The sequence below is a fragment of the Schistocerca americana genome, chromosome 4, assembly GCF_021461395.2.
Source record: "Schistocerca americana isolate TAMUIC-IGC-003095 chromosome 4, iqSchAmer2.1, whole genome shotgun sequence".
Taxonomy (NCBI): Eukaryota; Metazoa; Arthropoda; class Insecta; order Orthoptera; family Acrididae; genus Schistocerca; species Schistocerca americana.
Window position 1 is genome coordinate 473,940,294 of NC_060122.1, and position 13,044 is coordinate 473,953,337.

The 13,044-nt window shown below is 44.0% G+C and overlaps 1 protein-coding gene across 3 annotated transcripts in view; it reads right to left on the bottom strand.

Moving 5' to 3' along the window:
• Positions 1–13,044, bottom strand: part of LOC124612632 (armadillo-like helical domain-containing protein 3) — a 128,318-nt gene that overhangs the window by 85,456 nt on the left and 29,818 nt on the right. For all 3 annotated transcript variants that reach the window (XM_047140930.1, XM_047140929.1, XM_047140928.1), the window contains exons 3-5: positions 10,115–10,177; positions 1,095–1,235; positions 800–941 (exon numbers count right to left, since the gene is read on the bottom strand). In XM_047140930.1, coding sequence (XP_046996886.1) covers positions 800–941; positions 1,095–1,235; positions 10,115–10,177 — 346 coding nt within the window. The remainder of the gene's footprint in view (positions 1–799; positions 942–1,094; positions 1,236–10,114; positions 10,178–13,044) is intronic.

The window sequence follows — 13,044 nt, forward strand, 5'->3', positions numbered from 1 at the left end:
ACTGAAGCAACAAAGTTTAATTTATAATGTCAATGAATCCTGTTGTTTTCAGTATAATTCAGCTGTAATATAACAATTATTCCTACAACACTTAAACAGTTAAAACTAGATTGATTAATTTATTCTGTCAATTAAAACTTAGGAGAAATATAGACATGTAAAGTAAGTGTCCATGGGTAATAATACAAATGGAAAACAAAGTTCATATGAAGTTTCGAAGGTGGCAGATACTTATAAAAATGTTAGGCACAGTTTTCAGTAAACTGGTAGACATATATAAAGGAATTCCAAATGAAGACAGATTGGCATCACTACATAGGGTTTTGAGTATAAAGATTATTTACAGACATTTAGCATACAATGGATTTCAGAGATTAGTGTGAATTCAACAACTACATTTTTACAATCTTTGTGGATTTCTCCACAGACCGTAACAGGGTCCACCTGATGAGCTAACAAAGTAATTGTCAGGGAATATGGAGTACAAAAGGGGTTAATGGGGGTGTTAAGATTGTGCTTCAGGAATTTCATTAAAAGCTAAATGGAACTGTGAAATTTGTCAATACAAATGGAAGAACACAGATGTCAGCATATGCAGATAATACTGCAGTCCTTTTGAAATATGGTAAATAAAATAAGCTGGCATAGCTGACCACATCCTCCCCATAAGTGATTCCCATGCAATATCATCACAACTGTATATTAAATCTCTGACTGTAAAACAAAGCAATAGTTGTCTTTGTCGTAACTACTGTGGAGATAACTTCTGAATGTATCAAAATTTACATATTGGTCTTACCAATCAAAAAGTTATTGCAATGATCCAGTAGTGTTTGCATTAGCTGTTCAGCAGTTTCAAAACCCATGAGAACATTGATGACATCAATTCCATATTCTCCAGATGTTTTCTTGTATATACTGTGGATGACCGCACATAATGTCTAAAAACAAATAATCACAATTTTTACACCACTAGAATGAAATAATAAAAAAAAAGAGTATCTATTCTGGATTATGCTGAAGTACAAAGTACAACATCTATTATTATTATTATTATTATTATTAATGCTTCTCACAATATGACTGAAACAAACCTGTAGTGAGTAGACAACACGGATGTTATGTTCATGGTCTAATGTTGCAATGCACTTTTGAAAAAGTGTATTTATATTGTCTTTAAGTGCCACCAATTGCTCACCACTTAATTTTTGAATTTCAGCTTCTAAATGTGAAACCTGAAACAAAAAATTGACCCTGTTTCATACGAACCATATTATGGGCTACAGTCGCTTCAGTTAAACTGACTACGGTCTTCATTATGGGCAACCAACTAACACCCGTTCAATTATAGTATTGAAGAATCTCATGAAAAGAGCTTGGTGTTATTTGACAGTTTAGTTATGGAAAGCAGTATACATTTTGTTATATCCTAGCCAGTAATGCCACCCGAGCCCGCTGCCAAAAGGTTGGCAGCATCAAAGTCCGGACGCTGTCCGCATAAGCAGCGCCAGCGAGACAGGAAATCGCCGCAAGTCTGCGCGCGCCACCGCTGGCTTCTGGGTTCTTAAGCGCTGGAGTTGCGAGCGCTAGGACAGTTCTGTATTCGCCGCTCAGTTGTATACTCGCCACCGAATTGTGTACTTGCTAGTCAGTTGTGTGTTCATTGCAGCAGAGTTGTTGTTTGTCGTCAGCCGACGCTGACCTAGCCGCTCCGACTCAAACTAGACAGATCTCTGTAGACACGGCGTTCACTACTGTGTTCTGTATCTTCGTTAATAAAGATAAGTACCGACTTTTATTTAATCAGAGTGTTTGGGTTTTCATCTTTCTGCTCACTGTTCCAGCGGACCGGTCGGCCCGCTATTAAAAGTGTGGCGGTGACTTCGTAAGCCGTTTCTACAGCGAATTGCTTGTCGCTACGAACACCGCCACAAAACTGGCGACGAGGACTTCCGAACTCGTGTGCAGGGCTGGTTCAACTTGTTTCTGGTTATACTAATTATAGCGATAAAATTTTGGGGGCTGGTTTAATTTGTGTTCACTATGTCTGCCGAATTACAACAGTTGATCTTGTTACAGAGTCAGCAAATACAAAGTCTGGTGGAAGCAATCGCCAAACAAGCGGCTAATCCTCCAACACAAAAGGAACAAGCACAGGCAGCACCACCTTTCCGTGCTTTTGATGCATCCAGAGAAGAATGGCGAGAATATTTCGCGCAGTTGCAGGCGCACATGACAGTCTACAAAATCACAGGTACTGAGCGGCAGCTTTATTTAATTTCCACTGCAGGCGTGGAAGTCTATCGACTACTTTGTAAGTTGTTCCCGGAATCCAAGCCAGAAGCTTTAGACTATGACGTTGTTGTTAACAAGCTTGCTGAGTACTTCGAGTCGCGAGTTCATGTGGCAGCAGCCAGATTCAAGTTCTTCAGATTAAAGAAACTGCCACATCAATCTAATAAACAGTGGTTAACAGATTTACGGGGCCTCACCCGTCAGTGCCGATTTAATTGTGTGTGTGGAGCTTCCTACAGTGATGTCATGTTACGAGACGCTATTACTCAAAACATTGCAGATTCTCGTATTCGTGCTGCTATCTTAAAGTTGCCTGACCCGTCATTAGAGACTGTGATGAACATCATTGAAGCCCAAGATACTTTTGACTATGCTGAGTGTGAGTTAGATCAGCCATGTATTTCTCAAATTGCCTGTGCTAAGCAAGTTATGTCACGCCCGCGGCCCCACCGGCAGAGTCAGACTGTAAACACTAGCCGGCCGCGTCGTGTTAAACACATTCGTCAGCCGCGTGTGCAAAATGATAGAGTTAAGTCTTGCCCTAAGTGTGTTCTTGCTCATTCTCGTGAACGTTGCCCGTTAAGAAACGCGGTTTGTCACTTTTGTCAAAGGAAAGGACACATCCAGACTGTTTGTTTGCGTAAACGCAAGAACAATTCTAGTGCTGCCCAGCCCATGGATATTCATGTTCTTCAAAGCCAGCCTGCCCAGAAGGTCGCGTTTAAAGACTCTTCCACGGTTTGTGTGGGTAATAAACTTGTTCGCAATAAGCCACCCACCCAGCCCTCTGCTATGCGACCCAAGCGTAATTCAAACGCTGTAAAAAGTAATGTACAGACTGCAAGTGAAGCAGGAGTTGTTGTTCCACCCGCCCAACCCACGAGTTGTCGTAAGCAGCGAACACGCGCTAAACGCGCTGATTTTGTGTCTTCCGCCTCCACTGCACCGATCCAGAGACAGTGTAATAAACTATTTGTGAAGCTACGCATCCAGGATAAGACCTTCAATTTTCAATTAGACACTGGTGCGTCTGTGACTCTCATAAATAGTGCTACGTATGCGGCTATCGGCCACCCTAAACTTTCAGCGGCAAAACATTCTTTGGCTACTTATAGTGGAGAACAAATTCCTGTGTTAGGTGTATGTAGCGTGCCAGCCACATTCCGTGGCAATACAAAAACAGTTTCATTCACAGTGCTCCGCGCTACAGACAGTGTAAACATTTTTGAATTAGACTGTTTTGACTTGTTTGGCCTGTCTATCCAAGACAATGTGTTGTAAATTAATTCTGTTGTTGTTCCTCACGACAGCATAACCGATTTGTGTAAACGATACAGTGACATATTTAAAGACGAACTAGGTTGTGCTACGAACTTTGCCGCTCATATTACGTTAAAAGATAATGCTCAGCCTCGATTTTGTCGTGCTCGTCCAGTGCCTCACGCCCTCCGGGCACCTGTAGAAGATGAACTTCGTCGTTGGCAAAACAACGGTGTTATTCAACCCGTTTCAGCGAGCCAGTGGGCTTCTCCCTTAGTTATTATAAAGAAACCGTCTGGCAAGTTACGTTTGTGTGCTGATTTTAAGTCGACGGTTAATCCTCAGACAGTCATTGATTCTTTTCCTTTGCCTAGACCGGACGAGCTGATGGATAAGTTAGGGGAAGCTCGTTTCTTTTCCAAAATTGATCTCCGTGAAGCATATTTGCAATTGCCCCTCGACGAGCAATCACAACAGTATTTTGTCATAAACACGTCGTTGGGGTTGTTCCGTTTTCTGCGTTTGCCTTTTGGTTGTGCGTCAGCTCCAGCTGTGTTTCAGCATTTTTTGTCACAACTTCTGGCTAATGTGCCATCGTGTTGCAACTATTTAGACGATATTGTTGTGTCCGGTCGGACGCCTGCTGAACATTTCCGTAATTTGGAGTGTTTGTTTAAAGTGTTGTCTCAGGCAGGCCTACGTTGCAACATCGATAAATGTTCATTTTTCCTTACGGAGATGGAGTATCTGGGACATGTTATTAATGCTCAAGGCATTCATCCCTCCCAGTCACATTTAGCAGCTATTCGTGATTTGCCCGCCCCTCGCAATCTGCATGAATTGCAACCAGTTCTTGGCAAATTGACGTATTATATTAGGTTTATACCTAATGCATCACAGATTGCTGCACCGTTGCATCGTCTCCGCTGTAAGAATGTTCCGTTTGTGTGGTCAGCTGATTGCCAATCAGCCTTTCAGCAGCTTAAAGAGGCTTTATTGAATGATCGTTGTCTGGTCCATTACGACCCTAACAAGCCTCTGGTGTTAGCTTGTGATGCCTCTTCTTTCGGCCTCGGTGCTGTGTTGTCTCACCGAGTCGGTAACACCGAACGTCCTATTGCGTTCGCATCTAAATTGCTAAACAAAGCTCAGTGTAATTATAGCCAATTGGACAAGGAAGCGTTGGCTATTGTGTTCGGTGTCACAAAATTCCATTACTACCTCTATGGTAGACCATTCTATTTAGTAACAGATCACAAGCCCCTGACGTCACTGTTTCATCCGTCTAAACCAGTTCCTCAGCGGACAGCTCAGAGACTACAACGTTGGGCTCTTTTGTTATCACAATACTAGTATGAGATACTGTATCGCCCTACAGCTGAGCATGCAAACGCTGACGCGCTTTCTAGATTGCCGATTGCTGCGGATGATGTCTTCGATTCCTCTGACGACTCTTGCCATCAGATTGACGCCGATGAGCATCAATCCCTCCGGGATTTTCCGATTGATTATCGTCAGGTGGCACGTGAGACAGCTACGGATCCTCATCTGAGTTTACTATTACGTTTTGTTCAACGTGGTTGGCCGTCCAAGGCAAAGGACATATCGGATCCTGTGGTTCGTCGCTATTATCCGCAACGTCATCTGTTGTCTGTTTCGCACGGAGTTTTGCTGTTACGCACCGAGAATGACCAGCTTCGTGTAGTGGTTCCCCAAGTGCTCCAACCCAAAGTCCTCGACTTGTTGCATCAAGGTCATTGGGGAGTGGTCCGCACCAAGCAGCTTGCCCGCCGTCATTGTACATGGATCGGCATTGATAAGCAGATTACGCAGATGTCTACAGATTGTTCGACGTGTGCCGAACACCAAGCTGCTCCGCCTCAAAGCTATTTTGAGTGGGCACGCCCTGCCGGTCCCTGGCAGCGAGTACATATTGATTTCGCTGGTCCATATTGGAATTCTCATTGGCTCATCGTGATAGATGCATTTAGTAATTTTCCGTTTGTTGTGCCCATGCAGTCTACAACGTCTGCACAAACTATACAGGCGTTGACTTCAAATTTTTGTATTGAGGGTCTTCCAGAAGTTTTAGTGTCTGACAATGGTCCACAATTTACCTCTGCTGAATTTGAAAGTTTTTGTTCTGCCAATGGCATTCACCATGTTCTTACTCCGCCGTTCCACCCTCAATCGAATGGTGCAGCGGAACGTTTTGTACGCACATTCAAGGATCATATGGACCGCCTTCGTGCTACGCACTCTCGTCAGCAGGCCCTCATCACGTTCCTGTCGTCGTACCGGACCACGCCACGCGACGGCCCTTCGCCTGCGGAGCTTCTCCACGGCCGTCGTCATCGCACCCTACTACGGTTATTGCACCCCCCGGATCGACCCGCCGCTTCTGAGCATCACACGCGTTTTCAGGGCAACGACGCCGTTTTTTTCAGAGTTTATCACGGTCGCCGTCGTTGGGAACGTGGTACCGTGATAAGTGTCCAGGGTCGCGGTTTTTATACTGTTCAAGGTGCGACTGGGGTCCACAGGAGGCATCAGACCCAGTTGCGCCGCGCTGGCCGCCCGGATGCTGCCGCTCGTTCTTTGTCCACAGATTTGGTCCGCGGCGGGTTCCAGCCGCGCCTTCCGACTTCGCTGCCGCCCCCAGGGCAGCAGCAGCAGCCGTCGCCGCTACCACGCCGACAGCCCGTCCCGCTGATGCCTCCCGCGCAGCTTCTTCCGGGAGCGCCCCAGGTGGTCGCTCCGGCGCCTGCGGTCCCTCTTCAGTCGCCACCGCCTTCGGAGCTGATGGACATCGACCCCTCCGCCGGGCCGCCTTCCCAAGCGGTGGCTGTGCCGCCTGTCCTGCAGCCGCTTTCCTTGGGCGCCCCCAAGGAGTCTGACACCGCAGCGCCTTGTCCGGCGCCCACTCAGCAGCCGTCGACGCAGCGTCAGGAGACGCTGCCTCTCTTCGTGGGTCCCGACGCCCCGTCGCGTCCAGTACCAGAAGATGCGCCCGTGGTCACAGGCGTGCACCCTGACCTAGGTTTTCCGTCGGTGTTTCCCGAGGCCCCGCGCAGCCAATGCTGGGGTGCGGACCGGGGACTGCCACCGACAACAGTCTCCGCCCCGGTCTCGTCCGCTACGCCTGCGGCCAGACCCCTCCCCTGCCGTCGACGCTCGCCACGTCATTATTCAACGACGGTGCGGCGATTTGGGGGGGGGGGGGGAGGAGTGTTATATCCTAGCCAGTAATGCCACCCAAGCCCGCTGCCAAAAGGTTGGCAGCATCAAAGTCCGGACGCCGTCTGCATAAGCAGCGCCAGCGAGACAGGAAATCGCCGCAAGTCTGCGCGCGCCACCGCTGGCTTCTGGGTTCTTAAGCGCTGGAGTCGCGAGCGCTAGGACAGTTCTGTATTCGCCGCTCAGTTGTATACTCGCCACCGAATTGTGTACTTGCTAGTCAGTTGTGTGTTCATCGCAGCAGAGTTGTTGTTTGTCGTCAGCCGACGCTGACCTAGCCGCTCCGACTCTAACTAGACAGATCTCTGTAGACACAGCGTTCACTACTGTGTTCTGTATCTTCGTTAATAAAGATAAGTACCGACTTTTATTTAATCAGAGTGTTTGGGTTTTCATCTTTCTGTTCACTGTTCCAGCGGACCGGTCGGCCCGCTACTAAAAGTGTGGCGGTGACTTCGTAAGCCGTTTCTACAGCGAATTGCTTGTCGCTACGAACACCGCCACAAAACATTTAACAATCAATGAGCTATGAAAAGTATTACATACACACAGTAAGTGTTATGGAAAACAGTATACACAGTCACTGAGCTATGAAAAGTATTAAATAGACAGAGTAGGACCAAGTAATGCAGCATTAGTAGCAAAGCACAACTAATTTTTATGAAATGTGCGCAAGATTCAACTTGTTGGTACTGTTACAGAGGAAACTTGTTTCCTTTGTTTCTTATCTACTAGGTAGCTAGAGGAAGTTAAGTGTATGTGAAGATACAATCTAAAAAACTAAAAATGTATCCAAGAATCCGAATAAACTGTACCTTACATGGTATTATGTGGTAATGGAAAAAAAAAAAAATTCATCATCAGAATTAATAATGACTCCTTACTACAATTTGAGGTGGCAAAATTACTATCTCACTCCCCTCTCAATAAATCCACATAGGGCTATTACATGCAAATAGATATTAATTAACTAGTGGAAGTTAAAGGATTCTCAGCAAATTAGTGCATGAAAAGATATGGTTCATAAAGGAGCCCATACAATTCAATGTAGAGAGCCACTTGACAGCTCTAGTCAACAAAAGTGGGGTAGAGTTCAAGGAAGCGATTGTAATGGATTCTACACAAACTTTTGCCTGTGAGCCCATAACAAGACAGATCTTTTTGGGAAAAAAATTATGGAAATTACTGAACACAGTGACGTTGTGTCAGAATAAGCTACTGTGAGTGACATTTCATTAACTGTGCCAACAGGCATAATATCCAAGTGGAGAGACTCATACAAAACACTTGTTATTGAGATCAATTGTGACAGTTAAAATAACAAACATGTTTCATGCAATTTTTAAATATGTGTTTGACTGATTTTTCTAGACTAACAGAAATATACTGAGGTATGAAGGGGGGAAGTTAAATGCTTAACTTTCCATCAAGGAGATCATTACACATTACAGTCAAAGCACAAGATGTGGGCATATGGAAGAAAATCAGCTGTGTCCTTATCAAAGGCAATATACCATCATCCACCTTCAATAGTCTAAGGGAGACATCTAAATGTGAATGGCTTGATTTGTATTTGAACTCTAACTCTCCTGAAAGCTGCTGCTGCATCTTAACCACGGTGCCACTTCAGTCAGTAAAAATGCCACAAACTGTGTAGCCTGATATGTTGACAGACTGAGTAATGCCATAACTCACAGTCAAAGTTGAGGAACAGTTCATTTATCAGAAAAATATGGTCCTATTACCACAGCACCAGATCGAACTTGGAAAATGACGATGGAAGGAACTGGGGCCCATACATGGTAATAAATGATGCACTCCTTCAAAAGGAATAGAAACTAAAAGCTGTGATAATTTAAGTTATATACAAGCCACAGAAAGACAAAAACTATCACATCACATAATGATAGTAGTAGTGTTATTGAAAATAAGTAGATTGGTGTGGACAAAAGTAACTTCTGCACAATCTGTCACTGCCAATTAACATAAATTGATGAAACTTGTACCACACATGGAAAGAACTGCTAAAATATAGCACAGAAGATAATTGAAAGAAATACACAATGAAACGAACAAAAATGACACTTTTATTCAAAGATAATAATTACATTGATGCCACTGCAATTTATGATGGCCCCCTAGATATTGGAAAAAGTGGACATGGTTCTTAATAGGATGTAATCACTGCAGATGGCAATACAATGTCCTTATGGCAGGGCATTCTATTTTTCCACCAGCGCTGTTGACAACTGCTGGATGGTCACTAGAACATGTGGACATGCTGCAATATATCTCCTCAATGCATCCCATGTGGGCTCATGGGATTTAAGTCATGGAGGAATTGGCAGGCTACTCCATTCGCTGAATATCCTCTTACTCAACTGAGAGCCAAGTGCACTCCTGAGATGAGCACACAGCCCCGCTCCTCTTTGACCCAGTCCCTATGCTCCTTGCATCATTGCAAATGATGCCTCTGAGGTGTGGGTGTCATTGGAACTCAACATAATGGTCATCTAGCAATGATATAAACCACATGCAGAATCTGTGCCACTGTGGAGCTCGAGATTGCGTGCCTTGCAGTTCTGTTAAATGTAGTTGCAATTGCACCCCCTGTATGATGTGAATCCCTTCTTGCCAACTGAACAATGTAGCAGTCATCTGCTGCTGCAGTTGACTGTTGATGACCACCTCCTCTTCTTAAGGCAGCAATACCTGTGGTTCGGAACACTCTCCATCCACATGAAACAATGTTGTGCACAACAGCAAACTCCTGGGCTACAATTGTTACACTGCACCCTTCATTCAGTTTCCCGATGATTGTTCCTTGTCTGAAGTTATTCAAATGTTGTTACAGAGCTGTGATGTCATGGAGACCACCACACACTGTGACATAACTACTTCCTAACTAGCATACACTGTCTTTTCCCATTCCTTCAACTGAATCATGTTGCAGTGTCAGCCACATTTAGTTCTATACTACCTTTGACCTCATACCATGTGTCATCCCCAGCTGTCTGTGCATGACTGGGAGACCTCTGGCAACATGTTCACACACTTTCATTCAATTCCACCAAGTGATTAATACATGTTATGTTACTTTACCTGTCTTGCCCTTAAGTTTTGCAGAGCAGTGTAAGTAAGTTGTGTGTGTGTGTGTGTGTGTGTGTGTGTGTGTGTGTTTTGTTTTTACATTTAAAAATACAGAACATCTCAAAAGCTCACATACTCATACATCTGAAGATGAGCAGTGCCTGTACATAGTTTTTGTTTACTATTTCCATCACGGAATCTCCATTATTCTAATATATCACATATCACTCACTTTTGGTTTCAGAAGAAAAAATTCTTCCCAAAAATTTGGATTTCCCACAGTTGGATCTTCTCCCTGGAAAAAAAATTTCAGTTCCATGTTAAATTGGCTACCGATTATTACCTTGAGCACTAATACTCATAAACTGAATTACCAATATCAAATAAATGAAGTGAATTTAAAAGAGAGGACTTCCTCAGAAAAAAATAATTCCACCCACTGGTAGAGGATACAAAAAATTGAGTAAGAATTAAGGAAAGATGGAGGTGGTGGGTGGCTGAGGAGGGGTGGAGATGATTGGAGGGGGATGAATTGGGGCTCAGGAGAGAGAAAGGAGTAGAGGCTGAGGAGTGAGGCAGAAAGGGAGAGGGGTCTAGGGACAGATGGGGGGCAGTTGTCAAAAAGGAGGGTGGATTGACCATGGAAAGACAGACTGTAATATGGATGGGGAAGCAATGTAGAAGGGCAAAAATGAGGTAAAAAGTAAAAAGGCTGAGCAAGAATTACTAGACTGATGGAGAGTGAATAGGGATTGAGGAGGAAAAGAGAAAGGTTACAATGTAAACAGCTGGGTTAAGAAGGAAACAAATGAAAGCTTAGTGTGGTAGGTACAGAGGAGAGGGAAGGCTGAGTATCACAACTGAAAATTAAGGATACCATTAGGTAAGAAAATGGGTGAAGCAAGAAAGGGATTGAGAGTAAAAGGTAGGACGTAGGGGGAGAGGGGTTGAGATGGCTGGTTGGTTGATTTGGGGAGTAAGGGAATCAAACTACAGGGTCAGCAGTCCCTTTTTCCTCATTCAAACAGGTCTCGAGTTAAAAACAGTCCCAAAAGGAGTCAGCGAAGTTAAAATGCATAAAACTACAGTAACTTCAAAACACACTGAAAGACAAGAATGACATAAACTAACACAAAGGGGAAAACGTACACCAAAAGGAAAAAGTAATGAAAGGTATTAAAACAATATAGCAGATATCTTGGGCTGGCTGATCACAAAATTAAAAAGGATGAGCCAGCCACTCTGCAACACACTAAAATCTCCAGCTTAAAAGACAAGGCGAGATGAACACACACAGGAAAAAGACAAACACCAAGGCAAACAAAATGCACAGAAAGAGTAACGAAGAGGTGAAATGGAGGGAGGGTGGAGGCCACCCTAAGATTGTATGATAAAAACCTCTAAATCAGCTGTTGAGGCATCAATGCCCAACACCAGGTAGCATTCTAGGAAGGTTAAAAGTCCATCACAGAGCAGCTAAAATTGGGCAGTCCGCAGCGCGTAGTCTTGTGGTTAGTGTTGCTGCCCCTGGATCATAGGGTCCCGGGTTCGATTCCCAGCCAGATTGGGGATTTTCTCTGTCCGGGGACTGGATGTTTGTGTTGTCATCGTCATCATCATCATTCCTGACAGTGGTAAGACTGGACTGTTAAAAAAATGGGACTGTGTGCAAATTGTGACTTTGTATGGATGCTCATGACCACGCAGTTGAGCGCCACACAAACCAAACATCAAAATTGGGCAGTCCAACAAAATGTGGATGACAGTCACAGGGGAACCACAGTGACACTGAGGTGGGTCCTCATGATGGAGGTGGTGACCATGTGTTAGCTGAGTATGCCCAATGTGAAGCCAGCAAAGGACAACAGAGTCCCTGCAAGTGGCTCGCATGGATGACCACTACACATTGGTTGTCTCCTTGATAACAGAGAGTTTATTTGGTGTACTGAGGGTGCATCATTCAGTATCCTAGATCGCGAAAATTTTATGGCAGAAGACCAATCGGAGATCAGTCTCTGGCAGGCCGATCTCCAGAGTTGGTTTACCAGTAGGCTGTTTGGCCAGGCTGTCAGCAAGTTCATTGCCCAGTATCCTGACATGTCCTGGGGTCCAAATGAAGGTCACTGAACATCTACTACTGCCGAGGGCATAAACAGACTCCTGGATAATCATTACCAAAGGATGTAGGAGGAAGCACTGGTCGAGACCTTGTAGACGCTTAACACTTTGACCGCCAGCAGCATTTTCGTAAATTTTTCAGTTTGGCTGTGACTTTTTTCCTTCATGTTATTTTAAAAAATTAGGCTAGTATATCTGATCATGAAGGAAATTGTAAGAAATCAGTATTAACCTGAAAAATATGGTGTGATCAAATACGATGCACATGGCCCATTTTAAACTTAAAATGCAACTAGAAGCTTTATATGCCCATGTGCAGCACTTCTGATGCATACTCGTATACCTGAGGAAGACATTATTGTTGGCAAATAAAAACGCCAACTAACTGCTACATAACTGCTTTAATTATCAAAATAAAAACTTCCATTTTTACACATTTGTGCATTACAGGAAAACAGTACATCACATGAACCTCTGAGGATAAATTTGGCATTTCAACGGCCTCTGCTTGCTATATCTGATAGCAAGCTTTCGCCCACCTGCATTGGAAGGTTTCTGGTAACAGCCGTTCAAACTTCATCTCACTGCAGTTTCAACCAGTTTGTGATTCCCATTCATTAGTGTCTCCTGAACACTGTCGATCCCGTGTAACCCATTTGTCTAATGGAAAGCAATGATACACATTTTTTTGTCTTGTAATTTGAACATATAGAGCATGAGCATTCACAAGAGTAATACTGAATAGTGATTCAAAAACCACTTTGTGATACCACTTCACTGACTTCCTAAATCATGAGCCATAGGTTTTCTTTTGATCTGAAAGACCATTGAAGTGTTTGGCTGCATTGTAATCCGGAACTGAATTTGGTTTCTTCACTTGACCTCTCCTTGTATTCTTTGCCAAAAGTTCAGGTGTGTCCTTCACTGTCAAAAAAAAATGACTTCCCTCTTATCAGGCAACTTTCCGACAACCATCTTTGTGTTGCTTTCCACAACTGCCATTTCCCCTTCTTCAATGTTTTTATAGTAATAGTTTTTGGATGT